This window comes from Drosophila biarmipes, chromosome 3L (assembly GCF_025231255.1).
Source record: "Drosophila biarmipes strain raj3 chromosome 3L, RU_DBia_V1.1, whole genome shotgun sequence".
Classification (NCBI taxonomy): Eukaryota; Metazoa; Arthropoda; class Insecta; order Diptera; family Drosophilidae; genus Drosophila; species Drosophila biarmipes.
Window position 1 is genome coordinate 12,083,776 of NC_066613.1, and position 25,221 is coordinate 12,108,996.

Here is a 25,221-nt window from a genome sequence, read left to right on the forward strand (position 1 = left end):
TTATTTGATTATTTATTATTTGCTGATTTGCATCCTAGATATGTTTAACCAACGGCGAAATTCGTCTTTGTTAGACAACAAATGTGGCTTATTCTTCTAGACTTTCTGAGTACCTTCGATCCGCATATTTATTGAGAGTTTGAGTACTCCCTTTTAAACAATTAATGATCAAAATAAATTATTCTTTAAACGGAGTATAGATACGGAGTATATATAGATAATATAGAGTATGCCTATTAAACGTATACATTTTTAACTAAACGATTAATAAGTTAAATTTTAATCACAATGTAAGATGTTGAAAGACCAAGAAAAATGAATACATTTAAAATCCTTAACAATGCCTTGTGAACCAACGCTTGCTTAATTAGCTATGCATGTTCCAATCCTAGCCTGTTCTTAAAAGATAATAATGAGTAAAAGGAAGTTTAAAATAAATAAAATTAGTGGGAGTATAAAGCTGTAATACCCTTTTAGGTAAAACTTTTTCATACCATAAAACCTAAATTTCACAAATATTTCCTAAGATCCTTCACGAAACATCTGAATAGGTCTGAGAGCAAAATTTGTCATCGGGTATTTGTTGATAATCAAACGAATCCCATGTATTTGTCATCCAACTTGTTGAGTCCAATTAGTGGCCGGGCTTTTGACCTGCTTGATGAGCAAATCAGAATGCAATGAGGAAGATGTTTGCACTTCTCTATTCTCATTATCGATCGGCAATCAGCAGTCAGCGTGTCTTCTGCCGGATGCTAGCGGGCAATTGTAATTGAAATATTGCTGTCAAGTTCGGCAATGACTGATGTTGTATGCTTAAATTTGCATATTAATTGCAATAAAAGTTGCCTTTGAGTACAAGCATAAGTGTTGCGAATCTAACCCGACGCTCACGAAGTTATTGGTAATTAGCCGTTGGCACCCAAAAGTATGCAACGGAAAATCTCAAGTTCGTTGTCTAAGTCATTCGTTTTGAAGGCAGATTTACATACAAAGCCCTAAAGCTTGCTAAATGTTTTACAACATTTAACCATTTTATTGCGGTCCACAAGTTCGACTATAAATTACCTAAACCATTGTTTCATTTTAATTTGGATGAAAACTAAGGATAACACATATCGTATTATAATCATTCAACAACTAAGCTGATAAAACGGAGAACAATACAAAATGGTAAAGGAGTTATAAAGAAAAAAAGATTTCTTGTCTTTAAGTTCTGTTATAACATTATAAATTTATTAATTAATTAATTTCCGGGAAAGAGAAATAGATATGTTTTTCATTATTTCATTGACTCTTCATGGTGGAAGGAAACTGAAACTAATTTAATATATTATAATTATAATATATTATTAAAATTTTTATTTAAAATTTGTTCGTCTCTAACAACGATTTATATATTCATAAGAGATGAATGCTCACCAAAATGTGTTGACAGTTGTGCCTCTCTGTACAAAATTCAACTTTTATGAGTGTCAAGTCAGTAAAAATTAAAATTTAGGCTAGTTTCTGTAATTGTTTCTAAATTCTTTTAAATTTCATCATAATCGAAAAATATAAACTTGTTTTTAACACTGTGAGCTGTCAAAAAATAAACTTTAGGCCTCTCTAATGAATTAAACTTGTAAAAGCTTCAAGTTTTTTACAAGCCCGACAGCTTTTAATTTAGTTGCGGGTGAGTGCATACAAAATAATACGCGCATTTCGTGAAGACCATAATTTCTTTCACTGCTCAGCCAGTACCCGTTCATTAGCACATAATCTGGAGCAAATAAAACCAATTCAAATATAATCTTCAAGTTTTAATATTCAACAAATTGCGTTCTGTGACTTAGAAATGGTTCCCTTTCAAAGAAAGTGAAACCGGAAAGTATTGGGGAAAATAACAAGGAATTGTGTAGGATTGGGTGGCTTTAAAGCTGCTTTGAGTGCAAGCAACTCAATTTAGGCCTCGGGGGCAACGGGCAGATGGGCACCCTGGGGCTGGAATCCGTTCTCATCGGCGATGTAGGTGACTTCGTAGGTGACACCATCATCGGCCACGAAGCGGTAGGATCCCTGGACGGAGATGGCCTCCTGCTCGGTTCCAGCGTTCTTCAGCACACCTTGGGCCTGAGCTGCCTGACCATCGCTAGTCTCCCAGCTGTTACGAAAGTCAGCATTAGTTAGGCATCCCTTTGGGGCAGCTGCCAATCTACTTACTCGTATTTGAAGCTCTCGGGTCCAACGTCGGATTCCGATCGCAAGATTTGAGCCTCCGAACCGGCAGGAGCGGCCAGAGCCACGGAGAAGAGGGCAACGAAGACAATCAGGAACTTCATGGTGATTCTTGGTTGGTGATTTGATCTGCGGTTATCGAACAGTTCACGACGAATGGTAACGATGGTTGCCAGTGTAAACCCTTTTATAGTTGGCAAACTGTTGGCAACGGCTCAAAGCGTGGCCGAACTAGTCAAACGTGTGGAAGACATAATCAGCAAAGTCAATGTTAATGTGAAAAAGTCTGGTTTGGGTTTCATTTTCGTTTGGAGATCGAGCATTAAAAGGCCTAATATGAAATTTAAATAACACCATAGGCCGAAAAGAATTGCGGCTATAAATATTCAATTATTCAAATTTTTACCAATTCATTGTGCTAGTATTATGTTTCTATAAATCCACCCAAAGTCAGTGACGTCAATAAGATCTGGAGCTTCCTTCAGATTTTTGTGTTGTGTCTAGTTTATTCTTCGATCTTTAAAACTTTTACATTAGATTGGGAATATTTAGCTCAATTTGAATTTCAGACATCTCCTAGGCCACCAGCCTGAACTTAGGGTGGTAGCCGGTCTCGTCGGCCGTGAAGCTGATCTCGTACTTCTTGCCATCTGGAGCTGACCAGCTGGTCGAGCCCTGGACAGAAAGAGAGCCATCCTCCTCACCTGCACCTGGCTTTACCTCTCCGGTCTCGGTGCGCGAGATTCCATTGCTCGTCTCATAGCTGTGGTCAGGGATGGAAAAATGGAGTTAACTAATTAATGAAAGGATTTGGGTTGGGCGCAAGTTATTACTGTGAGCATAACAAAAAAACTAAAATAAATTTATTTTTCTAATTGCATTGCACGCCTTATTGACCAATAAAATATCATCATGAAAGCTCATTATGATCTTTCTCCTTTATGTGTTACTGTATTAATATTATATTATATATTAATGAATGTCGACAAGAATGTCTTATAGATTTTTTTAAATCAAACTGGAGTATTTAATACATACGATTTTATAGTAACGATTTATTGTGCCAAACCTTTCTGTTTGCTTTGTACATCTAATCAAAGCATATAAATTAAATGTGTATGACAAAAGCTCAAATCTATTTTTAAAAAACTTCCCAGCATACTTGGGTCAGGACGTCCAAACTTCCTAATCCCACATTTCATTTAGAAAATTTAAGAATAAATTTCAATTGTTCACATTATTGCCGTCAAGGCAATACCTACGCAAATGAATACTTGTCTCCAGTATTCTCGCTCTCCAGTTTGATGGTCTCCGCCTGGGCGTCCTCACCAGCGGGCAGGGCCAAACAAACTCCTATGGCCATTAAGGCTACTATCCACATAAAATTCGAATGCATCGCGGGTAGAATTCGTTTTCACAGTCTCCGTCACACTTAGCTGCACTTTACTGAGCTGCCATGCGATCGAATGACGCCCTTTTATACAAAATCTCTCGATAATGTCCTCATCGGCGAAAAATGCAAAATAATAAAACAAATAAAAATAAAGAAATCAGCTATAATGGAAACATTCAATAAAACACATTTTAATTACAGATTTACACTCTAAATACCCTGCACTAATCGTGCATGAAGGTATACCCAGTGGGAGGTAATGCATGCAATTACCTTGTCGACAGCCATTGATAGACATAATTACGTCTCACCGCTCCGTCAAGCTTTTTTTAAATCCATTGCTACTACTCGTGGTTTGAAAGAAAAACGAATCATGAACATTTTCTTTTGTAAAACCTAGATTAATCTAACAATCTTCGAACACAAAGTACCAACTCAAGCTTACAAGATGTCTTCTAGTCGGTATGCTTGCTCTCGGTTCTAGCTTTTTGTTATTGTGCATTGTGATTTTGCCATTGTCATTTCTCATATTATCATTAAATGTATGAACAAGTACTAGCCCATGCATATGTAAGAATGTGAACACTTCTGATGGTAAAAAATCATAATAGAAAATTATTGAGCACCGAACACTCTCAGTCCAATTTCTAAATAATTATTCCTTCTTTTAGTTCCTCTCTTGGGCAATTAAGTAAATAAAAGCTATTTTTAGTAACCTATTTTCTATCGCTAACTATATGTAATAGATTCCTATGTAAACCAATACCTTCTGCTAACTAACGTTAAATCAAACTTTGTGCGTTGAGAACCAAAGAAAACAAAATTTTAAAAAGTAAAACACAATTGACTTCTGGTAATCATTTTTCATTTAATATTTAACAAGTTGAGTGGACTGACTTAGTTCCCATCCTTTGAAAACAAGGACAGGATCGGTTTGGTAAGGTTCGGAGTTATTAACAAGGATTGGGTAGGATTGGATGGCTTTCAAGCTGCTTTGGATGCAAGCAACTCAACTTAGGCCTCGGGGGCAACGGGCAGATGGGCACCCTGGGGCTGGAATCCGTTCTCATCGGCGATGTAGGTGACTTCGTAGGTGACACCATCATCGGCCACGAAGCGGTAGGATCCCTGGACGGAGATGGCCTCCTGCTCGGTTCCAGCGTTCTTCAGCACACCTTGGGCCTGAGCTGCCTGACCATCGCTAGTCTCCCAGCTGTTACGAAAGTCAGCATTAGTTAGGCATCCCTTTGGGGCAGCTGCCAATCCACTTACTCGTATTTGAAGCTCTCGGGTCCAACGTCGGATTCCGATCGCACGATTTGAGCCTCCGGACCGGCAGGAGCGGCCAGAGCCACGGCGAAGAGGGCAACGAAGACAATCAGGAACTTCATGGTGATTCTTGGTTGGTGTTTTGATCTGCGGTTATCGAACAGTTCGCGACGAATGATACTGTCTGATGGCTGGGCCTCTCCTTTTATAGATAGAGGGCTAAACTTCAGCGACCGAGCCCAACGCGGCCAAACTAGTCAAACGTGTAGTGTATAAAGCATAATGTGATAAATGTGTGAAATTAATTTCAGCCTAAAGCGGAATCGTCAAAAGGCCAATACAATATGTAAATTGACCATCTTCTTCTGTGTAGTTAATCGCATTCCCCTTACAACTGTCTTCTTTGGGTTGTTGTTAAAATGGAGCTTTAAATTATAAAAGATTCGTTATCATAATAGGCCCCAGAATCAACTCTTGGTTCTTAGTCTCATAAGTAGCAGTTGCTATACAATTTTAAACATAAAAAAAAAACAAAACAAATCTTCTCATGTATTGATAAAATATAAAACTGATTGCCATTGTATACTGCCAGGTATTTCATATATAATATAAAAATCTCGCCTAATTGATTCTTGCAGTAAAAGCCTTCCACTCCCTTGAGTAAATAAATTCAACGACTGTCAATAATTAAGCTTTGTTATGTCATTTATAATTATATGTAGCACATATTGATTAGGATCCACTCCGTCCCATCATTCCTTGTATAACGTTTATGGAACTAGTTGGTTAAGTTTAAATGAGTAAAACATTGAGGTAAACACTCTTTAATAACTTATTGCAAACATTTGTGCTTACAAAATATAAGACATCGGCCAATCTGAAGTAAAACACATCTTAAATTAAGTTTTTTAGAACACAATTGTTTAACAAATACTGCCTAATACTACCTTGTTTAACTAATACTATCATTAAAGGGCTTTTAAGCTAAATAAAGCAAATAAAAATGTTTATTCATAATATTGTTTCTTTGTTTATTTTAACACATACGACAAGCATATATTTCCATATTACTCTGTTGTTGGGCACTAGAATTGTGTTCAAAAATGAAAAATAAAATGCTGTTAAACGCAGCACACACTTAAGAATTTAACCGGGGAAGTGATTCAGTTAAGTTTCAATCCATTCAAACATACTGTTTTTAATTTACTAGTTATACCCGTTACTCGTAGAGTAAAAGGGTATACTAGATTCGTCGGAAAGTATGTTACAGGTAGAAGGAAGTGTTTCCGACCCCATAAAGGATCACTAGCCAAGTCAATCTACCCATGTCCGTCTGTCTGTCTTTCTGTCCTTCTGTCCGCCCGTTCGTATGAACGCTGAGATCTCGGAAACTATAAGAGCTAGAACCAGTCAGACTTGTCATGCAGATTCCTGGGCTTCCTGCACAGCGCCCACTATCTGTAGCGCCTACAGTTTTAATGATAAAGACAAAATTTTACCTGAAATGTGTTTGTCTCATCAATACCTTTCGACTGAACTATCTACTCTAACGCATGCTCCCTTATGCTGAGTAACGGGTATCTGATAGTCGAGGCACTCGACTAGAGGAAGAATTTTTTTTTTTTTTTTAAGGAGTAAATGGGAAATGGAGATATATAACCAACAAAGCGATATTTTAAGGCGCCACCTATCTGCTATTACAGTAGATGTTATGTGGGCGAAAGACAGATTCAAGCGTTTAAGCCGTTTGTTGGCATTAGAGTGGGCGACAGTCGATAGGTATCGATGAGACAAACACAATTCAGTTAAAATTTTGATTCCATCATAATAACTGCAGATTTTCGCGGATTGTGCCTTTTAGAGTGGGCGTGGCACCCCGCTGAAACAAACTTGCGCTGCGCATGAAGCCCAGGAACCACATGCCAAGTCTGCCTGCCAACAGTTATTTTTTTGCAGTTAATCGATATTAGAAAGGTACTGGCTAATCCATTATCGAGGTCTTTGCTACGACTGGCACGAAAATATTTTTCCTCTACGTTCTCATTGGCGATGTTATTGACGGATTTATGAGTAAAATACTGCCTTTTGCCAATAGTAATTAATAGTAATTCAAATAGTAAGGCACAGTTGACTTCTGGTAATCATTTTTCATTTAATATTTAACAAGTTGAGTGGGTTGACTTAGTTCCCGTCCTTTAAAAACAAGGACAGGATCGGTTTGGTAAGGTTCGGAGTTATTAACAAGGATTGGGTAGGATTGGATGGCTTTGAAGCTGCTTTGGATGCAAGCTCAATTTAGGCCTCGGGGGCAACGGGCAGATGGGCACCCTGGGGCTGGAATCCGTTCTCATCGGCGATGTAGGTGACTTCGTAGGTGACACCATCATCGGCCACGAAGCGGTAGGATCCCTGGACGGAGATGGCCTCATTCTCGGATCCAATGTTCTTCAGCACACCTTGGGCCTGAGCTCCCTGACCATCGCTAGTCTCCCAGCTGTTACGAAAGTCAGCATTAGTTAGGCATCCCTTTGGGGCAGCTGCCAATCCACTTACTCGTATTTGAAGCTCTCGGGTCCAACGTCGGATTCCGATCGCACGATTTTAGCCTCCGGATCGACAGGAACGGCCAGAGCCACGGCGAAGAGGGCAACGAAGACAATCAGGAACTTCATGGTGATTCTTGGTTGGTGTTTTGATCTGCGGTTATCGAACAGTTCGCGACGAATGATGCTGTCTTATGGCTGGGCCCTCACTTAAATAGTTGCTCCAGCCTCTATGATTATGGTAAACTAAATATCAAGTTCGGTTAAACCTGAATAGTTCAAAGCCCAATACGAATTGCAAATGAAACATTTTGGCCTATTTTGAGGCATTCGCTTTACATAGTCGTTTTCTGTGGACCTCAATACTCTTTTGCCAATAATGCGCCTACAAGCATAAATTAAATTGTATCTGAAGGACATTATATTGAATAATTTACTATTTGTAATTAAACTTATGTTCTTAAACATACTAATACTACCATTTGCCATGCGAAAAAGAAATAATGGTTTAATGACAGGTTTTGCCACTAGTAGAACCACCATTGGATACTCAATAAATGTTTGGTTTTGTTGGATTTTACTTACTAATTAGATATATAAAATATCACATAGTGTCCGGGTGAATGAAAAGGGCTATAAAGGCAAGACTCTTGGGATTTCCGATTTATTTTCCTTGGCTTGGCAAACAGCACAATAACACCCAAAAACATATTCTGCAGGTTTTACATTTTTTATACCCTTGCAGAGGGAATAATGATTTCAATCGTATAGTTGCCATAGAAACGATCGGAAAATTAGTCGGAAAATATGAAAGAAAATATATCTTTCGAGTTTTTTCACAGATAACGTTCTAAGCTTGAAAATACCATTTTTAAATTTTTTAGAATTTTGAATTCAATTTAATAAAAATCAAATAAATGGTCTAAAAAAGAATGAAATCATTTTTTTAATATCACTGAAGTCAGCAACAATCCTTAAAATTTTCACAGGTGTTACTAAAGTTGATTATTTCTTATAACTGCAAGGGTATACAAACTTCGGCTTGCCAAAGCAAATTTCCTTTCTTGTTTTCATATTATATTCCTACCAATTTTCCGATCCTTCCAAAGACAGCTACAAATATGATATAGTCGTCCGATTTTGATAAAATTTAATTCGAAACTCAAAACCAATTAAAAATTTTTGTTTTCAAGCGTAGGAGGTTATAATTTAAAAAACACCAAAGACAGTAGCTATAAAATATAGTTATCCGAACCGACTGGTTCCGCCTTATATACTACCTGCAATAGAAAGAAGACTTTTGCGAAAGTTTTAGCCCGATAGCTTTAAAATTGGGAGACTACTTTGCGTAGAAACGGACGGACAGACGGACATGGCTAGATCCACTCGTCTAGTGACGCTGAACAAGATACTATCTATACTTTATGGGGTCGGAAACGTCTTCTTCACTGCGTTGCAAACTTCTGACTCTGCAAGTATAAAAACACCGGAAAACCTTTTTAGTACTAATCGACTTAAAATCACGGACGATTTCCTGTAATATGTACCATCTCATTCCATTGACACTTCAGATCTTTTTAAACATTTATTAAGCACTAGACTGTAAGACTCTAGTTTAAGAGGTTTTCTGGGACATGAAAGCACTTGGAACCACGTCCAAAAAATTAAAGGCATATAAATTTATTTTTAAATACCTCCCTTATAAAAATGTTTCGCGGATTAATAGTAGCACATTATTTACATATTAGTTTTATATTTTAATTAAATTTTCATTTAAGATCTTTTTCTTTCCTAAACAATATCAACAAAGAACTTTGGATGGCTTAAGCCTCGGGGGCAACGGGCAGATGGGCACCCTGGGGCTGGAATCCGTTCTCATCGGCGATGTAGGTGACTTCGTAGGTGACACCATCATCGCCCACGAAGCGGTAGGATCCCTGGACGGAGATGGCCTCATTCTCGGATCCAATGTTCTTCAGCACACCTTGGGCCTGAGCTCCCTGACCATCGCTAGTCTCCCAGCTGTTACGAAAGTCAGCATTAGTTAGGCATCCCTTTGGGGCAGCTGCCAATCCACTTACTCGTATTTGAAGCTCTCGGGTCCAACGTCGGATTCCGATCGCACGATTTTAGCCTCCGGATCGGCAGGAGCGGCCAGAGCCACGGCGAAGAGGGCAACGAAGACAATCAGGAACTTCATGGTGATATTTGGTTGGAGTTTTGATCTGCGGCTATCGAACAGTTCGCGACGAATGATGCGGTCTTATGGCTGGGCCCTCACTTAAATAGTTGAACGCCTCTTAGGCTAAACTTATACAAACTGCTCAAAACGTAATGATGAATGAATAATTTGAGTTCAGGTTAAAGCTGAATAGTTTAAAGCCGAACATGAAATGTAAATCGACCCCTTTATCGCTGTCGTGGTTACTTTACGCATTCGCTTTCTGCGGAGAGAAATATAAGCTCAGATAAGTAAATAAAGAGAGTCATTATGTTTGGGAAAGTAATATATTAAAATTAAATTAAGTTCTTAAAGATTTCAAAAACATATTTGGAATTACAATGTATAACCACAAATATCAGAAATTCGTGTAGACGCAATTTTAATTCATTTCCTAGCATTAATAATATGTATTTAATAGCTCCTATCGAATTTGAGGACAATATTCCACGCCTTTAATCTGAAATCTTTATTGTTGTTAATACAACAAAAATAGTGCCGGTCTATCGATTAATTTTCAATACATTTTTAGCCTACTATTGGGCGACAAAAAAACATTAATTAATTATATAAAAAATAAAATGTGTATCAATTATATGTTTACCCTAACAGCACTTATTACATTACACTCTCTTACCGAGATTGCACAGCATACTGCTACAGCATATACTATCGGAATAGAAGCTTGGTAGGCAGTTAGTGTGTTCAAAGTCGGAAACAGCATATTTACTACATTCATATATCTCACTTAACTGAGTAATGGGAATCTGATGGTAGAGCCATAGCGATTTTTCTTCTTTTCACTTAGCATGAATTTCATTGACATTATTCGTGCGATTTAAAATAAACAAACACAGTTATGAATAAATTATTTGATAAAAAATAAAAAACATTTTTTGAAATTAAAACAATATTTAATATAAAAGTTAAATTTTTTACATTTTTTATTGTTCCATTTTGGTTGTTACAAAAAGACAAACGAACATGGATAGACCAACTGTAAGTGAACCGGGTAACATACCTTCTATCACCTTCATTATACTCGTTTAATCTACGAACTAGCCATAATTATTTTAAAGAATTACAGATTCGAATTAAGACAGATTATGTATTCATTTTATATTTTATATTTATTTGTATAGGTTTTATGACTTAGATTCTTTTTCATTATTAACAAAGAACTTTGGATGGTTTAAGCCTCGGGGGCAACGGGCAGATGGGCACCCTGGGGCTGGAATCCGTTCTCATCGGCGATGTAGGTGACTTCGTAGGTGACACCATCATCGGCCACGAAGCGGTAGGATCCCTGGACGGAGATGGCCTCATTCTCGGACCCAATGTTCTTCAGCACACCTTGGGCCTGAGCTCCCTGACCATCGCTAGTCTCCCAGCTGTTACGAAAGTCAGCATTAGTTAGGCATCCCTTTGGGGCAGCTGCCAATCCACTTACTCGTATTTGAAGCTCTCGGGTCCAACGTCGGATTCCGATCGCACGATTTTAGCCTCCGGATCGGCAGGAGCGGCCAGAGCCACGGCGAAGAGGGCAACGAAGACAATCAGGAACTTCATAGTTATTTTTGGCTAGTGTGATGATCTCGAAGAGTTCAATGCGAATGATATCGATGGATGAAATTGTGATCTCTTTTATACATAAATGGTTAACCAATCCAAGGGTTCGGTGAAGCTAATAAAACTCGTATGGTGAATATAAAATGTGTGATAATATGTAAGTTCGGTTTTGAGCTGAACTCAATGGTGAACGGATGTCTTATAAGCTCTCTTCATCGCTCTCTCTATTTTGATTAATTAAAATATATTTAAATTAGATTAATACAAAATGTAAACATAATCAGAGGGCGAACTTTTTAAATGATTTTAGGTACAACAAGATGATAGAAAATAAACCTTACGACTTCAATTATACAGTGGTATTGCAGTTTGATCACCTGGCAAAGAGACATTGACACTGGCTTGAAATTTGAAAAAATGAACCAAAAGGTTGCGAAATAAACTACTGTGCAAATAAATGAAGCGTGCAAAGTGCCTACAGGAAAAATTTAAAATTAAATTTAAAAGTGATAACTTCTTTATAACATACAGATTTAATAAAATAAACATTGCCATCGCTACTTCTCAAAAAAGTGTACAACACTGTTTTATGAAAGATTTTACAATAAAGTTAGTCGGAACCAGCCGGATCGAAAAACTATATCTTATTGCTCCAAAAGGAAAATTCGGAGATATACATTTTTTTAAATATATCTTTGGTGTTTTTAAAATATAACCTCCAACGCTTGGAAATAACATTTTTTACTAAGTTTTGAATTTCGAATATAAATTTATCGAAATCAACCGACTATATCATATAGCTGCCATAGGAACGATCGGAAAAGGGAAAAATATTATGAAAAAACTATACTCGGTGTTTTTTGACACATTATTATTGGGAATATAAATTTATTAACATTGATTATTTCTTATAACTGCAAGTGTATACAAACCCTAGCTTGCCGAAGTTAACTTCCTTTCTTGTTTTTAATAATCTTAAATATCATGCCCAGAAGTCTTGTCTTTAAAACACATTGGTCATGTATTCAGATTTTCTTTAATATTTTTGGATCAGGGTTTTGACTAAGATTCTCTTTTCTTCAAAGTAAAGACTGATGAGAGACTTATAGCAATTTAGCAATTAATCAAGGAACTGGGTAAGCAGTTTAGGGCGCAACGGGCAGATGGGCACCCTGGGGCTGGAATCCGTTCTCGTCGGCGATGTAGGTGACTTCGTAGGTCTTACCATCGTCGCCCACGTAGGAAAAGGATCCCTTGACAGCAAGGGACTCGTGGTCGCTGCCGACATTGTTTAGCACTCCCTTAGCCTCACCCTGCTGGCCATCGCTCGTCTTAAAGCTGACGAGGAGAAAAGGATCAGTTGGGCAACCTCTCGCGGGGCTCTGACTCAACTTACTTGAAGGAATAGCTTTCGGGTCCAACTTCGGACTCCAAGTTTTCGATGTAGGCTTCAGGAAGGGCATCGACAAAAGCCACCGCGAAGAGGGCAACGAAGACAATCAGGAACTTCATATTGACTTTTGGCTAGTTTGCTGATCTCGAGGAGTTGAATGCGAATGATATCGACTAGCTGCAGGAGGAACTCTTTTATACACAAGTTGCAAACTAATCCGAAGCATGGGTTAACTAACAAAAACTTTCATGTCGAGTAGGAAATTTATGATATTGAGTATTTATGTAGTTTCGCGAATTTAGTGGCAAACGCTTTTTGGCAAAAGCAGTAGTTTCATGCGATGCGGAGTCTGGTTCTCTGATTTAATGGAGCTGCATTCTACAAATTGAAATCAAGTTGAATAACTTGAATCACATATGTATAGGAGGATGTATTTATGCATTCAGTAGTTCAACACTGTCACAATGGGCCTGCTCCAAACTGCGTTTCCCATTTATTTCGCAAACTAAACTCTATATCATAAACATTAGACAATATTACTAAAATTTGCTAGTTTTATAGTTTGCCTGCGCTTTGAACTAGTTCAAGAGTATAAAAGATTTCTTCTTGCAGTCAACCGATATCATTCGCATTCAACTCCTCGAGATCAGCAAACTAGCCAAAAGTCAATATGAAGTTCCTGATTGTCTTCGTCGCCCTCTTCGCGGTGGCTTTTGTCGATGCCCTTCCTGAAGCCTACATCGAAAACTTGGAGTCCGAAGTTGGACCCGAAAGCTATTCCTTCAAGTAAGTTGAGTCAGAGCCCCGCGAGAGGTTGCCCAACTGATCCTTTTCTCCTCGTCAGCTTTAAGACGAGTGATGGCCAGCAGGGTGAGGCTAGGGGAGTGCTAAACAATGTCGGCAGCGACCACGAGTCCCTTGCTGTCAAGGGATCCTTTTCCTACGTGGGCGACGATGGTAAGACCTACGAAGTCACCTACATCGCCGACGAGAACGGATTCCAGCCCCAGGGTGCCCATCTGCCAGTTGCTCCCTAAATTTTTTGAAGTGGATTTTCCTGTTCCTTGTTAATACTTCCTAATTGCCCTAAGGCGAAACCTGAAACATTAAAAATAAAAGCGAAAATAAATACATAATCAAATGTGTTTTTAAATACAAACATTCTGTGCAGATTATTTTCGAAGACAAGACTGGGAGTAATCTGAGCTTGGAGGCTTAATTTGTACAATCTAGCCGCCCGGAAAATCGTTAAGAATCCAGTTCGCTCTGCTAAAAATATTTTTAGAATTTCTCAAAGTTCACCTGAGAGCAGCCTAGAGTCTTGTCCATCAGTAACAGATATGTAAATCAAAGAGACATGAGCCAAAATGTGTTCAACCCCCAATTGGGCATGGCAACTACGTCAGCAGCTGAGTAAACTTAAAGAAGCTACAGCCGCGGTCAATGCGGTCGGTCGGCTTAGTCCAAAACTAGTTTGATCATTGTCGCTTTTTATTTCATGCATATTAATATGGGTACTCTATGTTGTATTTGGCAGAGCAGGCATCTTCCAAATTTCATTAGCATCGCATGAAATTTAAATCAACGCCTAAAATTAACCTTCAAAACTTCGTTTTCATTCGCGGCCAGATCGCTCGCACATATTTCAATATGCGCCACTTTAATTATGTATTAATTACAAAGACAACAAAAACGCAAACAAGTTTGGCCGTGCCAAAAATTTGCAAATTTCTGCCGGCCGAAGGCCATCCAGCAAAGTCGCCGGACGAGACGACCGCGGCAGCTCTTCGACGTCCAACGGTGCGTATGGAAAATGTGAGGAGAACGAGACCCTGTTCTGCCACCACTTGCGTCAAACTTTTCTTTTCATTTCGCCTCGAACGGGTTTTTGTATGCTCGCAGGCCTACCATAAATATATATGTTTAGCATAGTGGGCGCAATATGATCCGGGTTCAAGGGACGTTCTATGTTTATGAACGGAAAAAACCTTAACACAGTTTAGGCCTATGTTAGACACTACCCTTTGACGTACGTATTTCAAATATTTCAGGCTTATGATGGCCAATGGACTGATTAATATAACAGAGAATATAAATATTATTCCCATTTTTTAAGGAGATAATCATCAACGCATTCGCAAGTGATTTAAAATTAAAAAAGTTAGAACTTGGTTTTATTTTACAACATGGAGAAATACTGATTAATGCTGGCTACATCAAGAAGTCAAGCTTAGTTGTGGGGCAGATGATCGCCCTGGGGCTGGAAGCCGTTCTCGTCGGCAATGTAGTGCAGGGTGTAGGTCTGGCCATCGGGAGCCACCCAGCTGACGGAACCGCGGACGCTGAGGGCCTCCTGGTCGGTGCCGGCGTTCTTCAGCTCAGCCTGCTCCTGTCGGGTGATTCCATCACTAGTTTCGTAGCTGAAACCGAGAGGGTTTTTTAAGTAAATAATAACCTTAAGTACATAATAAGCTATAACCTACAGTATTTTTTCTCAAAATTAAAAATTAAAATAAAATATGTTTGTAATTTAAAAATTTTTAAATCAGTTTTGGATCACATAAACTCTAAAGTTTTTCGATTAAGTAGGAGTTTTTCAGTAATTCAAGTAATAAAACAACTTTACGAAATAATTTAGATCCCAATTTGTTCTTTCATGGAGCGAATAAGTAATTTTGTTTTCAAATCTGTGGTAAAGGATTATTACAATCTTCCCGTCACTCACCCGAAGTTGTAGCCATCGGTGCCGATGTTGTCGTTGTCGTATCGCAGGATGGTGGCGTGTTGGGAGTCATCCAGGGGAGCGGCACTGATCGAGGAAGCCAGAACGAAGGCGCAAATGGCCAGGACACAGATGTTGGAGGACTGCATGTTCGCTGCGATTTTAAACTTGAGACTTTTCAAAAGGTCCTGCGATGAGTTTTGATCTGGGGTTTGGTCCGCACGCTCCGGTAGTTGTCACAATTAGGCACTAACGAGTAATGTGACGCCCTGCAATGAGTGTTGAGCTATTTATAACTGGCCGGGCCAACACTCCGAGTGCTACCAAGCACTCACACTGATATGATCCGTGAAGTTCAGGTGGCCCATAACAAACACCTTAAATGCTAACACAATTATCTGTCTACCCATACGCAGGTAATTGAAGGCAAATGTGTGTGAGCGGAGTGCCTTAAGCTTTTAATTAAACAAGTCAAAAGATATAAAGACCATTAAGCGTTTGATGTGCGCTCCAAGCTCGTCTCAATTGCCTCGCCACGGGAGCCGAAAGTAAAAGGAGCTGAAGATGATGGGGCGAGTGATAATTAAATGTTTGGGCCTCTTGAAAAATAAATATTTGACCAATGCGCGTGTTTGTCTACAAGTACACAGACGCACACACATTTGGATCTGTGGCAATAGGTCAATGGCTATGTTTGCACTTATCAACAAATTGTGACGACAAAGATTATACCCCAGCGATCAGCCAAAATGGGTTTTGAAATAAAATCCCCAAGCGAAGTGAGCAGTGAGGAAGTGAAGATGGGCTAACCACATAAACAATGTTCAGGAAATTAAGCTAAGAACGGGAAGAAAAAGGCAGTTCATGGAACCGTGGAGTTCCCATGAGCTTGAGACTTAACTGCCCACTATATATATAATTAAAATCTGTTTTTGGGCGAGGTGTTGCCTCATCAGAGTAATTCCTCAATTACCCAACTGCAGATCTGCAAACTGTTGGGTGTTTTTGGTTGATATCGAAGCATTTCCGCCCTGAGCTCTGCTCACTGCTGACACAATTTCCGATTAAGGCTGGCCAAGTTAACCTCCAAAAGCCTCGCATCGAATCGAAACGAAACAAAAACCTCCAACGCCATTGCCTGTCAGCTGCATTTGCTGTTCAAGTGAAGATGCGGCACGAGAGGTTCAAGATTACGCGGCTCATCATCATCGTCTCCATCTCCATCTCCAGCTCCATCGTCAGCAGCCTGAGTGTTGGTTGATGACCTTAGTCAATAAAATAAAAACGATTTTTTACCAGCTAACCAGACAACAAAAGCCAATACCAAGCTCAGCCAACTGAGCCTGGGTTGTGCCCTACAACACACCGGGGCGTATGCGTAATGTCAGTTCAGGCCGTTTGCCGGCATTATAAATCATTCGAAATTCGGTGAGTGGTACACGGCTCGAAGAAGTTTACACAAAGAACTACATAGTAAAAGAAGAGGTATTTGCATAATATTTGCACGTGTTAAAAGTCGAATTTTGATTTGAAATTGTATCTGATTTATCATTAAGCAATAATACTTAATTATTATTTATCACTTCCTAAAACATCATTTATTTTGAATTTAATTTAATTGTTAAAACTTTTTTAAAATTTTATATTGTATAAACAATCTAAATTTTCCCAAAAAAGAAACATTTATTTATAGTTTCGTATTTGTTCCAAATTTATTTTGTTAATCTGGTGACCAAAGTGTAGCCATTTTCCTCAGTGCAGGCTGACATGTCTAGGCTTTGAAAGGACCGATTATTTTGTAGTTTACGATTGATAAATGAGAGGAGCTTCGCTTAATTGCCTTAAAATGCCCTTTTTTCCCCGAAGTTCTCACTTTCGTTGGCAGCTTTGAGGCTTCTTTAATTGTTATTTGCTTTTTTGGCAACCTTTGTTGGGTGCTTTTTGGCGTTTATTGAACCGGTTTGGTCAGCTCACGCAAATTGGGGATCGCATACAGCAGATCGCAGATCGGGGGATCGAAGATCGCAGCTACTCGGTTACCGCATACAATCCACAGCTCAGGCGCGAAGAGCAAACGGGTTTGGAAGATACAAATGTATATGCTAATTCGCTGCCTAGAATACAATTCAATTTGGATGGGTGAAAATTTATGCCCCGCCATGTGTATACATATACACATGTGTGTCTAAATTTTTATATTATTATGTATTAATTTCTATTGTTTGCCCGCCTCCTCCAGCCATTCGGTGGTTTTGCTTTTTTTAAACAAAGTCCAAAACTATCACGTGATCAGGGCTCCACCTGCGGAAGATGCTCGCCCTGGGCCTGGAAGCCGTTCTCATCGGCCAGGTAGTTGAGCTTGTAGTGGACGCCATCCGGTCCCACCCAATTGACGCTGCCCTGCACGGAAATCGCCTCCTCGGGGGTGCCGGGATTTTTCAGGGTGGCCCTCTCCTCGCGAGAGATTCCATCGCTGGTCTCGAACCTACAGGAAGAGGCCTGTAAGCAATTTATTGCACCACCGCGCCTTGACCCTGAACCACCTACTTACGAGAAGGCATAGCCATCGCTGTCCGAGTTGGCGTCATTCTCGTACCGCAGTATCTGGGCCGTTTCGGCGGCAGTTGAGGGGCACGCGCAGCAGCTGGCCAGGATTAGGCCGAGCAGCAGTGTTAGTCTGGCCATCTGTCACCTGTCCTGTGCCAATCCGCGCATGCGACTAACTCGGATTGCGCAAAGGCCGTTCAATATATCCACATGCAATCCATACTGGCCCAACGCAAACTCGGGCTAATTAACGGAGTGTGTAATAAAATGCGAGTATCCAAATGACTCGAGCGGCAGCCAAAAAGCAGGCAAATCAAGTCGAAATGAAATTGAAAGCAAACGATCTGCTGCGCAGACGCTCCAAAAAGTTCAAATGGTGTTGCCTTAACCCTCTAAATTAGCTTAAAACGTTTTATAAATGTTGCTGTGGATTTTGCCCACGAGCGAGTATTCATAGCAAAGCGGTCTGCACAACCCTTCATGTATTTTTTTTATAGTTTTCTAGTTTTTAGCTATTTGTTATCAACAGTTCTGAGCCGAATGCAACAGAAATCACCTAGTTTTATTTTGAGAATCTTGGATTCTGATACAAATTATGTTATTAAACTATGTTATTAATTGCCCTCATTTTGGTTTTTGTCCCAATATATAATTGTATTAAATATTGTATATTGTTGAAAAAAACCAACTGTATAACACATTACAAAATCCAAGTATGGGCACAAATAAATTATTTTTGTTATGAGCTTAAGCGTTAAGCGACCCTCAGATTTGAAATAGAATTTATTTCAATAAGAAAAAGTATGAGGTATCCATGATGCTTAAGTCTTAGCTTAAAATTTGGGGGATTTTTTGGAACCGCCAGTTAAACATGCATGAAACTACTTCTGTCGACGTGGAACTTCACAGGCAGAAATTAGGCATACGAACTAGTTATTATTAGCATTGCCAACCAAATTCTACGTACATATCCAAGAGAAATCTTTATTTAAATGACATTGAAATTGGAAATGGCAAAGACTTTTTATTAGGCCGGGCATTGCGCCTGCACTTGAGCCGAGTTCGATGTGACCCAGTTCCCCAGTTTATTGACTATTTCTAGGCCCAACTAACGCAACTCATTGCCTGGGCAGGGCGCACTTTGCAGTTAATTTGTTGAAGACAAATGAAATCTGTGTATCTTGTCGCTGGGCAATCAATCAATCGCCGAACAGCGAGCCGGGCTGAAGCCGAGCCAAAGCATCCAGCAACTGGTTGGGTAACCGGTGTGGGTCAAAGGAAACAAAACGAAAACTGGTTTCTCCCACTCTCACTCACTTATTTTTGGGTCTCGGCTTCTTTGCTCCGGTAATTGCCACTTACACGCATTGCATTACATGGCCCAAGGAGTATAAATTGGCCACTCGCCGAGGGAATCGCAAGCATTGCCTGCCAGCTCCTCGAACCCAGCACTCGAGTCAACTGTCCCAGCCAACCAATACCCAGCTGCAACATGAAGTTCACCATTGCCATCGCCCTCGCCTGCCTGCTTGCCTGCGTCCTGGCCGCTCCACCAGCCATCCAACAGGACGCACAGGTGCTGCGATTCGACAGCGACGTCCAGGCCGAGGGCTATAAATTCGCGTAAGTGGCGCCCCTTCTCCATAGACTCCCAACTGTGTCAAGGTCGTTTGCTAACTGGTTTCTGCTTTCTGTGCAGCGTGGAGACGAGCGACGGCAAGTCGCACCAGGAGGAGGGCCAGCTGAAGGACGTGGGCACCGACCACGAGGCCCTGGTGGTGCGCGGATCCTACGCCTATGTGGGTGACGATGGCCAGACCTACACCATCAACTACCTGGCCGATGAGAACGGCTTCCAGCCCGAGGGCGCCCATCTGCCCAGGGCCGTTCAGTAAAGCGGGCAAAGGTCCCCGCGGGGAATCCGATTGCAAGTCATTCGCCAATCAAGTTCCAGTCCAGCATAAATGTGTTAACTATGTTTAAGTTATGTGTGAAAAGCATCGTCATATTAAAATAACATCCATTCACTTCAAGTATTACTCTCGCTTTTTAATTTGGCTTGTTACGAGTAGGACTGAGAGAAAGAGATAAAGCGGAAATATCGTCTTAACAATAAAAATCAACGATGGACTTCAAGAACCACTCTCCCTTTTTATATTGGAATTATAGGAATGAGAACTTACTTATATCAAGGGAAAATATAAAGAAGTTTGGTCTGAAAAACATCAAAATACCATTTTTTTTAATAATTTTAAAATATTTTTAAAAATAAAAGTCTAGGGTAAAGTGAGACACCAGGTGATGAAAATGTTGCATGACACAAAAACATTAATGATAAAACATGTTTAATTTTCATTATTAAGTAGGACACTTCCGTTGGCCTGATTTCAAATCTACATTTAGTAGTAATTTAAGGACCTAAGAGTTTTTATTTTATTGTAGATTTTAAATGAAGATGTAGACTTATTATCAGGTGTGCAATAGAAGATGGTTTTAGCGCTGTCACTTTGACAATTTAAATGGATGCACATAAAAAACTTACGTTGAAGAATTGAAATTAAAAAAAAAAATTTATATTTTTTGTACATTATTACACATTTTTGTATTTTAAGTTTTATCCGAGTATGTTATTCGTTAACTTCACTTTCACATTTGACAGCACGTAAAAAAGTTTTTGGAACAAACTGTCAGCGTTTAAACGACAGTTTTTACTGTTCTCAAATATCCTGCTATTTTTGAATCACTTATTTTTTTAGGAGTTGCACTTTTTGATAATTTAAATTATTTACTATCAACTGTGTACTTTTAAGACGAAACAGGCTTTCGATTCGATTCACCTGTGGTCTCTGGTCTCGATGCTTCTGTTGCTGCAGGGCGAGTTGTCCGTCCCACTCTGCCACAAAATATGAATACCCGTGGATTATCAAAAATGTTTGGCTCGTTGTCTTCGACTGGAAGCGATTGGAGTGATTGATTCACGAAAAATGCAAATGATGATGATGAGGTATTTCCTAAAAACGGCGCCGATTTGTTTGCCTTAGAAGTTTTTGTTTTAAGTTATTATTTGGCGTCTTGGTATGGTTGTGGTGCTTTTTTCATGATGTTTTTGTGCGTTTTTCAAGCCAATTTGTTGGCTTTGGTGCTCGGCGTGTAATTAGTCATTTTTATTTTCGACTGACTTTTCTTCGATTGGCAGCCTCCGATCCGACTATATAAACGCCTGGACAGGGCCACAGACATCACAAATCAAGTAACGTTGACTAGCCGTTCGGTCGCAAGTTCCCATCGAATCTTCAGCCAATTAGCCAAAAACCAAAACCACAGATCCACCATGAAGTGCACAGTCGCCATCGTCTTCGCCGCCCTCTTCGCCGTCGTCCTGGCCGCCCCCGCCCCCGACGCTGATGCCCAGATCCTGCGCCTGGAGTCCGATGTCCAGCCCGAGGGCTACAACTTCGCGTAAGTCCTTCCAGGCCGGGAATATGCCAGGATTATAACCCCCGTTCTCCCACAGTTTGGAGACCAGCGATGGCAAGAAGCACGAGGAGCAGGGTCAGCTGAAGAACGTGGGAACCGAGCAGGAGGCCATCGTGGTCCGCGGCTCCTACTCCTTCGTGGCCGACGATGGCCAGACCTACACCGTCAACTACATCGCCGACGAGAACGGATTCCAGCCCGAGGGTGCCCATCTGCCCAACGTGCCCATTGGCAACTAAGCGGACACGGATACGCTAACCGAGGGCTGTTCTATGTATAATGGTTTCTAGTTGATTATTAAATAAACGCGGCAAGAAAATCGAGTCTCACCTCTGCTTACTTATCCTCTGATTTAGGCAGAGCCCCTTAAAATCACAGAGAACATTATGCCGGAAGGTCTGAGGTGCAGGAACAGGGTCAAATAATTTAAAAGTGTAAAGAAAAAGTTTAAAAGGTATTCAAAATAATTTTTTCATTTATTTTGTTTATTTTAGAGATTCTTAGAAAGAATTTAAACTGGAACAGCCTCGACTATCAGATACCCTATACTCAGCTTTAGGGATCCAAAGCGGTATTGAGATATATAAGCAGAAAAGCTTTTTTCAGTATATGTTATGTGGGCGGCAGACAAAGTACAGCGTTTTTGGCCATTTGTGGGCATGTAAATCAATCGGCCCATCAATAGGTATCGGTGATACAAATACATTTCAGTTACAATTTCTTCCTTCCTTCGATTCCTTCTGCCTGTTACGAGAACCGTTATAAAAACTGGCCAATAAAATACCTGATATTTATAGTACTAGTCAACATTTTCTTTACTCTAAACTTTAAATATTCAACCAGCTCAAGAAGTCCCAATTTGGTAACCCAAACAAATGGCATGTGCTGCTTTGAATGACCGAGTTATAAAAATTAGCTCAGACCATCAATAGTAAAATAACACGCGGTTTGCGAAAAAATACCTAAAACCATTTTCATTATTAGCATGCATTCGTTATAGAAGTACACAAACTCTTTCGCCGAATTCGGATGTTATAAGGTGTATCAAATGAAAGCACTAAATTGCTCGAGAGATCACCGACCGGTGGACCCACTCCTTTCACCCACGGCCAAGCGCAGCCACCGAATGCAGCCGGTTGGGCGACAATAGTTTGACGCGACCAGTCCAGTTTGACCGGAAACAATGCTGAAATAACGATGCGCTCATTATCGCCACAGATCTACATAAATATTAGCAGAACTCATTTGCAATCCGCCGAATTCATTGCCACCTTTGACTTTTGCATTTCGCGATTTTTGGCGTATAAAAGCCCCTCCCCAGCTGCAGTGGAGCATCAGACAGTCCCCAGCTTTCTATCCAGCTCCAACATGAAGTTCCTCATCGTCTTCGTCGCCCTCTTCGCCATGGCCGTGGCCCGCCCCAACGAGATCGGAATTGTGAGGCTGGACTCCGACGTGCAGCCCGACAAGTGGAGCTCCGCTCTGGAGACCAGCGACGGCACCAAGATCGACCAGCAGGGTGCCCTGAAGGACGTTGGCACTGAGCACGAGGCCGCCGTTGTCCACGGATCCTACTCCTGGGTAGATGAGAAGACCGGCGAGAAGTTCACCGTGACCTACGTCGCCGATGAGAACGGATTCCAGCCCCAGGGAGCCCATCTGCCCGTGGCCCCCTAAACTGTCCTTGATCACAAAACGAAACTTGTTCATTCAGAGACTAAATAAAATTGATTGTTAATTGCAAATATCACAAACAGTTTTTTACCAATTCAATGCTGTGGAAGGGGTTTATACTGAAATCAAAGTACAATATAAAGCTTTCATTAACATACTAAGGAAACAAATATGGGAATTGCCTAAGACCCCTCACCTTTAAACTACCACCGATTTTTTACAAACAACAATAATATAAATTTTTCCTAAATCAAGGCAACCCGATATACATAATGGAACCCTAGAAAAAAAACAAGTTGCACGCATAATGGCATCAAATGTACTTTTACAGAAATAAAGAATTTTACTTATGCATATCCCAAACCACACTCTTTGTTTTATTAAAAAAAATCTTATCACCTATTTATTACCCCATTATAAGTTATTTTGTACCTAAATATTAATAAAATTGTATTCCTCAGTGTCTTAGCACTTAGCATATTCGAAATAATTCAATTTAATCGAAATTATTATGTTATTATTATTAAGTATTTCAAATTTATTATAATATGTATTATAAATATTTTGAAGCCAGATAAAAAATCATTAGATTCGATTATTTCATTGAAGTGCACTTTAAGGCTATACGAATTTCGTAACATGTCTCGTTTATTAATTTTTTATACATTTTGGATTTAAAATTAGCATTTTGGATTGCAATAATTATTTCATTTATTTCCTAGCAACCGATGCCCAAATATCAAAACTTGTTGTATTATGTCTGAACACCAATTATATAACCCCAAGAATAAAAAACAACCTAGAAAGTAAGTAAGATGGATTCAGAAGGCAGAACCTCGTATACTCTTAGGTAATATCACGATTTTATTCGTGTATATGGCAAAAACCAAACCCTGGAACCTTTGTTTGACGCTCTGACAGAAATTCAATACCCCCTTGAAGAGTATAAAAACATCAATAGACACATTTGCCTTTTGAGCTACTTTTGACTTCTCCAGTTTTCGCTTTGGCGTATAAAAGCCCCCGCCCAACTGCAGTGGAGCATCAGACAGTCATCAGCTTTCTATCCGGATCCAACATGAAGTTCCTCATCGTCTTCGTCGCCCTCTTCGCCATGGCCGTGGCCCGCCCCAACGAGGCCAATATCCTGAAGCAGGACTCCGACGTGCAGCCCGACAAGTGGAGCTCCGCTCTGGAGACCAGCGACGGCACCAAGATCGACCAGCAGGGTGCCCTGAAGGACGTTGGCACTGAGCACGAGGCCGCCGTTGTCCACGGATCCTACTCCTGGGTGGATGAGAAGACCGGCGAGAAGTTCACCGTGACCTACGTCGCCGATGAGAACGGATTCCAGCCCCAGGGCGCCCATCTGCCCGTTGCCCCAGCTGCTTAAATTATTGTATAGACCAAAATAAATTGATTGTAAATTGCAAATAACTTGATGTGGTTTTTAATAAGTTCAATTTAGAGAAGTGGCATTTTTTAAATTGTCATAAGAATTATTAAAAACGAATATAAGGAAACGGCAGACTTATGGACGTTCCTGGGATAGCCCCATGTTCAATTAAATAAACTTCTGTAAAACCCAATCATACTAAAATGAATATTGGTATATAAAATAAAAAGAATGTATCCAAAAACGACTTATTTTACAATGTCTTCTCAATTCTCCGAGACTTGAAAGGTATTTAGATTATTATTTTATGTTTATATCTTTGTTATACTATTATTGTCAGCACGGGCTTAACAAATAAGTTTAGGGTATTTTGGTAAAACCCACTCTGTGCATTGAACTTAATAAGATGTATTTTTCATATGGTATACCAACAAAATTAAACACAATTATTGATTGTTTAATTATAAAATATTATAAATTTCTATTACTACTATAACATTAAATATAAAAATTTCTAGTTATAATTTGCAACTTAAAAATCAAGGTCACATTCTTTTTCCTGGAGTTTTAGATTTAGAGAAGATATATTATCGAAAGCTTTCGTTAACTTATTGAGGATGCTCTAAGTTAAAAAAATTATAGGTTTACTTAAATTTTAAATTTTTATATTTTTTTGTTTATATTTCACTATTAAAACAATTTTCAAATTGACATTTTTAAACGTATCTTATTATAAATATTTTAAAAAACCTTTTTGGGACTGTTGTCATATTAAACAGTTTACTAATACTATAACTTTA

At 39.6% G+C, this 25,221-nt stretch overlaps 14 protein-coding genes across 15 annotated transcripts; 5 read left to right on the forward strand and 9 right to left on the reverse strand.

Annotated features, from left to right (window-relative positions):
* Positions 1 to 1,787: 1,787 nt before the first annotated feature.
* LOC108028404 (larval cuticle protein 65Ag1) lies at positions 1,788 to 2,567 on the reverse strand. Its single transcript, XM_017100219.3, has 2 exons — positions 2,203 to 2,567; positions 1,788 to 2,143 (listed from the first exon to the last, which is right to left on the reverse strand). Exons 1-2 carry the CDS (start codon positions 2,319 to 2,321, stop codon positions 1,945 to 1,947), a joined length of 318 nt encoding a protein of 105 aa, XP_016955708.1. The 5' UTR covers positions 2,322 to 2,567; the 3' UTR covers positions 1,788 to 1,944.
* Positions 2,568 to 2,693: 126 nt separating this feature from the next.
* On the reverse strand, positions 2,694 to 3,676 carry LOC108028403 (endocuticle structural glycoprotein ABD-5). The gene is made up of 2 exons (XM_017100218.3): positions 3,480 to 3,676; positions 2,694 to 2,980 (listed from the first exon to the last, which is right to left on the reverse strand). Exons 1-2 carry the CDS (start codon positions 3,611 to 3,613, stop codon positions 2,794 to 2,796), a joined length of 321 nt encoding a protein of 106 aa, XP_016955707.1. The 5' UTR covers positions 3,614 to 3,676; the 3' UTR covers positions 2,694 to 2,793.
* A 782-nt stretch (positions 3,677 to 4,458) lies between these two features.
* Positions 4,459 to 5,052, reverse strand: LOC108028411 (larval cuticle protein 65Ag1). The gene is made up of 2 exons (XM_017100228.3): positions 4,883 to 5,052; positions 4,459 to 4,823 (listed from the first exon to the last, which is right to left on the reverse strand). Exons 1-2 carry the CDS (start codon positions 4,999 to 5,001, stop codon positions 4,625 to 4,627), a joined length of 318 nt encoding a protein of 105 aa, XP_016955717.1. The 5' UTR covers positions 5,002 to 5,052; the 3' UTR covers positions 4,459 to 4,624.
* A 1,959-nt stretch (positions 5,053 to 7,011) lies between these two features.
* Positions 7,012 to 7,607, reverse strand: LOC108028405 (larval cuticle protein 65Ag1). The gene is made up of 2 exons (XM_017100220.3): positions 7,433 to 7,607; positions 7,012 to 7,373 (listed from the first exon to the last, which is right to left on the reverse strand). The coding sequence occupies exons 1-2, from the start codon at positions 7,549 to 7,551 to the stop codon at positions 7,175 to 7,177; spliced, it is 318 nt and encodes a 105-aa protein (XP_016955709.1). The 5' UTR covers positions 7,552 to 7,607; the 3' UTR covers positions 7,012 to 7,174.
* A 1,548-nt stretch (positions 7,608 to 9,155) lies between these two features.
* On the reverse strand, positions 9,156 to 9,683 carry LOC108028407 (larval cuticle protein 65Ag1-like). The gene is made up of 2 exons (XM_044094745.2): positions 9,504 to 9,683; positions 9,156 to 9,444 (listed from the first exon to the last, which is right to left on the reverse strand). Exons 1-2 carry the CDS (start codon positions 9,620 to 9,622, stop codon positions 9,246 to 9,248), a joined length of 318 nt encoding a protein of 105 aa, XP_043950680.1. The 5' UTR covers positions 9,623 to 9,683; the 3' UTR covers positions 9,156 to 9,245.
* Positions 9,684 to 10,754: 1,071 nt separating this feature from the next.
* Positions 10,755 to 11,244, reverse strand: LOC108028408 (larval cuticle protein 65Ag1-like). Its single transcript, XM_017100224.3, has 2 exons — positions 11,094 to 11,244; positions 10,755 to 11,034 (listed from the first exon to the last, which is right to left on the reverse strand). The coding sequence occupies exons 1-2, from the start codon at positions 11,210 to 11,212 to the stop codon at positions 10,836 to 10,838; spliced, it is 318 nt and encodes a 105-aa protein (XP_016955713.1). The 5' UTR covers positions 11,213 to 11,244; the 3' UTR covers positions 10,755 to 10,835.
* Positions 11,245 to 12,357: 1,113 nt separating this feature from the next.
* Positions 12,358 to 12,724, reverse strand: LOC108028409 (larval cuticle protein 65Ag1-like). Its single transcript, XM_017100226.2, has 2 exons — positions 12,609 to 12,724; positions 12,358 to 12,550 (listed from the first exon to the last, which is right to left on the reverse strand). The coding sequence occupies exons 1-2, from the start codon at positions 12,722 to 12,724 to the stop codon at positions 12,358 to 12,360; spliced, it is 309 nt and encodes a 102-aa protein (XP_016955715.1).
* A 551-nt stretch (positions 12,725 to 13,275) lies between these two features.
* Positions 13,276 to 13,642, forward strand: LOC108028410 (larval cuticle protein 65Ag1-like). The gene is made up of 2 exons (XM_017100227.2): positions 13,276 to 13,391; positions 13,450 to 13,642. Exons 1-2 carry the CDS (start codon positions 13,276 to 13,278, stop codon positions 13,640 to 13,642), a joined length of 309 nt encoding a protein of 102 aa, XP_016955716.1.
* A 1,136-nt stretch (positions 13,643 to 14,778) lies between these two features.
* Positions 14,779 to 15,567, reverse strand: LOC108028400 (endocuticle structural protein SgAbd-6). The gene is made up of 2 exons (XM_017100215.3): positions 15,331 to 15,567; positions 14,779 to 15,025 (listed from the first exon to the last, which is right to left on the reverse strand). The coding sequence occupies exons 1-2, from the start codon at positions 15,474 to 15,476 to the stop codon at positions 14,836 to 14,838; spliced, it is 336 nt and encodes a 111-aa protein (XP_016955704.1). The 5' UTR covers positions 15,477 to 15,567; the 3' UTR covers positions 14,779 to 14,835.
* Positions 15,568 to 17,025: 1,458 nt separating this feature from the next.
* LOC108028401 (endocuticle structural protein SgAbd-6) lies at positions 17,026 to 18,173 on the reverse strand. 2 transcript variants are annotated; one of them, XM_017100216.3, is made up of 2 exons: positions 17,879 to 18,173; positions 17,026 to 17,812 (listed from the first exon to the last, which is right to left on the reverse strand). In XM_017100216.3, exons 1-2 carry the CDS (start codon positions 18,010 to 18,012, stop codon positions 17,617 to 17,619), a joined length of 330 nt encoding a protein of 109 aa, XP_016955705.1. In that variant the 5' UTR covers positions 18,013 to 18,173; the 3' UTR covers positions 17,026 to 17,616. The 2 variants fall into 2 exon arrangements, with proteins under 2 accessions (XP_016955705.1, XP_043950678.1); XM_044094743.2 differs by having other exon boundaries at positions 17,875 to 18,173.
* Positions 18,174 to 19,310: 1,137 nt separating this feature from the next.
* On the forward strand, positions 19,311 to 19,883 carry LOC108028402 (larval cuticle protein 65Ag1). Its single transcript, XM_017100217.3, has 2 exons — positions 19,311 to 19,497; positions 19,574 to 19,883. Exons 1-2 carry the CDS (start codon positions 19,367 to 19,369, stop codon positions 19,767 to 19,769), a joined length of 327 nt encoding a protein of 108 aa, XP_016955706.1. The 5' UTR covers positions 19,311 to 19,366; the 3' UTR covers positions 19,770 to 19,883.
* A 1,245-nt stretch (positions 19,884 to 21,128) lies between these two features.
* On the forward strand, positions 21,129 to 21,674 carry LOC108028081 (larval cuticle protein 65Ag1). The gene is made up of 2 exons (XM_017099723.2): positions 21,129 to 21,333; positions 21,389 to 21,674. The coding sequence occupies exons 1-2, from the start codon at positions 21,206 to 21,208 to the stop codon at positions 21,588 to 21,590; spliced, it is 330 nt and encodes a 109-aa protein (XP_016955212.1). The 5' UTR covers positions 21,129 to 21,205; the 3' UTR covers positions 21,591 to 21,674.
* Positions 21,675 to 22,703: 1,029 nt separating this feature from the next.
* Positions 22,704 to 23,292, forward strand: LOC108028156 (larval cuticle protein 65Ab1-like). The gene has a single exon (XM_017099815.2). The coding sequence runs from the start codon at positions 22,720 to 22,722 to the stop codon at positions 23,026 to 23,028; it is 309 nt and encodes a 102-aa protein (XP_016955304.1). The 5' UTR covers positions 22,704 to 22,719; the 3' UTR covers positions 23,029 to 23,292.
* Positions 23,293 to 23,751: 459 nt separating this feature from the next.
* On the forward strand, positions 23,752 to 24,462 carry LOC108028024 (larval cuticle protein 65Ab1). Its single transcript, XM_017099660.3, has 2 exons — positions 23,752 to 23,968; positions 24,024 to 24,462. Exon 2 carries the CDS (start codon positions 24,104 to 24,106, stop codon positions 24,416 to 24,418), a length of 315 nt encoding a protein of 104 aa, XP_016955149.1. The 5' UTR covers positions 23,752 to 23,968; positions 24,024 to 24,103; the 3' UTR covers positions 24,419 to 24,462.
* Positions 24,463 to 25,221: the final 759 nt, after the last annotated feature.

What these genes read in the sequence shown, in the direction of transcription:
- LOC108028409 (XM_017100226.2), bottom strand. Translation starts at nt 12,724, where the DNA reads ATGAAGTTCCTGATTGTCTTCGTTGCCCTCTTCGCGGTGGCTTTTGTC. An exon ending in CCCGAAAGCTATTCCTTCAA is followed by an intron (nt 12,551 to 12,608) that starts GTAAGTTGAGTC and finishes TCTCCTCGTCAG; the next exon opens with CTTTAAGACGAGCGATGGCC.
- LOC108028405 (XM_017100220.3), bottom strand. Translation starts at nt 7,551, where the DNA reads ATGAAGTTCCTGATTGTCTTCGTTGCCCTCTTCGCCGTGGCTCTGGCC. An exon ending in CCCGAGAGCTTCAAATACGA is followed by an intron (nt 7,374 to 7,432) that starts GTAAGTGGATTG and finishes CTTTCGTAACAG; the next exon opens with CTGGGAGACTAGCGATGGTC.
- LOC108028407 (XM_044094745.2), bottom strand. Translation starts at nt 9,622, where the DNA reads ATGAAGTTCCTGATTGTCTTCGTTGCCCTCTTCGCCGTGGCTCTGGCC. An exon ending in CCCGAGAGCTTCAAATACGA is followed by an intron (nt 9,445 to 9,503) that starts GTAAGTGGATTG and finishes CTTTCGTAACAG; the next exon opens with CTGGGAGACTAGCGATGGTC.
- LOC108028408 (XM_017100224.3), bottom strand. Translation starts at nt 11,212, where the DNA reads ATGAAGTTCCTGATTGTCTTCGTTGCCCTCTTCGCCGTGGCTCTGGCC. An exon ending in CCCGAGAGCTTCAAATACGA is followed by an intron (nt 11,035 to 11,093) that starts GTAAGTGGATTG and finishes CTTTCGTAACAG; the next exon opens with CTGGGAGACTAGCGATGGTC.
- LOC108028081 (XM_017099723.2), top strand. Translation starts at nt 21,206, where the DNA reads ATGAAGTGCACAGTCGCCATCGTCTTCGCCGCCCTCTTCGCCGTCGTC. An exon ending in CCCGAGGGCTACAACTTCGC is followed by an intron (nt 21,334 to 21,388) that starts GTAAGTCCTTCC and finishes GTTCTCCCACAG; the next exon opens with TTTGGAGACCAGCGATGGCA.
- LOC108028402 (XM_017100217.3), top strand. Translation starts at nt 19,367, where the DNA reads ATGAAGTTCACCATTGCCATCGCCCTCGCCTGCCTGCTTGCCTGCGTC. An exon ending in GCCGAGGGCTATAAATTCGC is followed by an intron (nt 19,498 to 19,573) that starts GTAAGTGGCGCC and finishes CTTTCTGTGCAG; the next exon opens with CGTGGAGACGAGCGACGGCA.
- LOC108028156 (XM_017099815.2), top strand. Translation starts at nt 22,720, where the DNA reads ATGAAGTTCCTCATCGTCTTCGTCGCCCTCTTCGCCATGGCCGTGGCC.
- LOC108028403 (XM_017100218.3), bottom strand. Translation starts at nt 3,613, where the DNA reads ATGCATTCGAATTTTATGTGGATAGTAGCCTTAATGGCCATAGGAGTT. An exon ending in GGAGACAAGTATTCATTTGC is followed by an intron (nt 2,981 to 3,479) that starts GTAGGTATTGCC and finishes CCCTGACCACAG; the next exon opens with CTATGAGACGAGCAATGGAA.
- LOC108028410 (XM_017100227.2), top strand. Translation starts at nt 13,276, where the DNA reads ATGAAGTTCCTGATTGTCTTCGTCGCCCTCTTCGCGGTGGCTTTTGTC. An exon ending in CCCGAAAGCTATTCCTTCAA is followed by an intron (nt 13,392 to 13,449) that starts GTAAGTTGAGTC and finishes TCTCCTCGTCAG; the next exon opens with CTTTAAGACGAGTGATGGCC.
- LOC108028411 (XM_017100228.3), bottom strand. Translation starts at nt 5,001, where the DNA reads ATGAAGTTCCTGATTGTCTTCGTTGCCCTCTTCGCCGTGGCTCTGGCC. An exon ending in CCCGAGAGCTTCAAATACGA is followed by an intron (nt 4,824 to 4,882) that starts GTAAGTGGATTG and finishes CTTTCGTAACAG; the next exon opens with CTGGGAGACTAGCGATGGTC.
- LOC108028401 (XM_017100216.3), bottom strand. Translation starts at nt 18,012, where the DNA reads ATGGCCAGACTAACACTGCTGCTCGGCCTAATCCTGGCCAGCTGCTGC. An exon ending in AGCGATGGCTATGCCTTCTC is followed by an intron (nt 17,813 to 17,878) that starts GTAAGTAGGTGG and finishes CTCTTCCTGTAG; the next exon opens with GTTCGAGACCAGCGATGGAA.
- LOC108028400 (XM_017100215.3), bottom strand. Translation starts at nt 15,476, where the DNA reads ATGCAGTCCTCCAACATCTGTGTCCTGGCCATTTGCGCCTTCGTTCTG. An exon ending in ACCGATGGCTACAACTTCGG is followed by an intron (nt 15,026 to 15,330) that starts GTGAGTGACGGG and finishes TCTCGGTTTCAG; the next exon opens with CTACGAAACTAGTGATGGAA.
- LOC108028024 (XM_017099660.3), top strand. Translation starts at nt 24,104, where the DNA reads ATGAAGTTCCTCATCGTCTTCGTCGCCCTCTTCGCCATGGCCGTGGCC.
- LOC108028404 (XM_017100219.3), bottom strand. Translation starts at nt 2,321, where the DNA reads ATGAAGTTCCTGATTGTCTTCGTTGCCCTCTTCTCCGTGGCTCTGGCC. An exon ending in CCCGAGAGCTTCAAATACGA is followed by an intron (nt 2,144 to 2,202) that starts GTAAGTAGATTG and finishes CTTTCGTAACAG; the next exon opens with CTGGGAGACTAGCGATGGTC.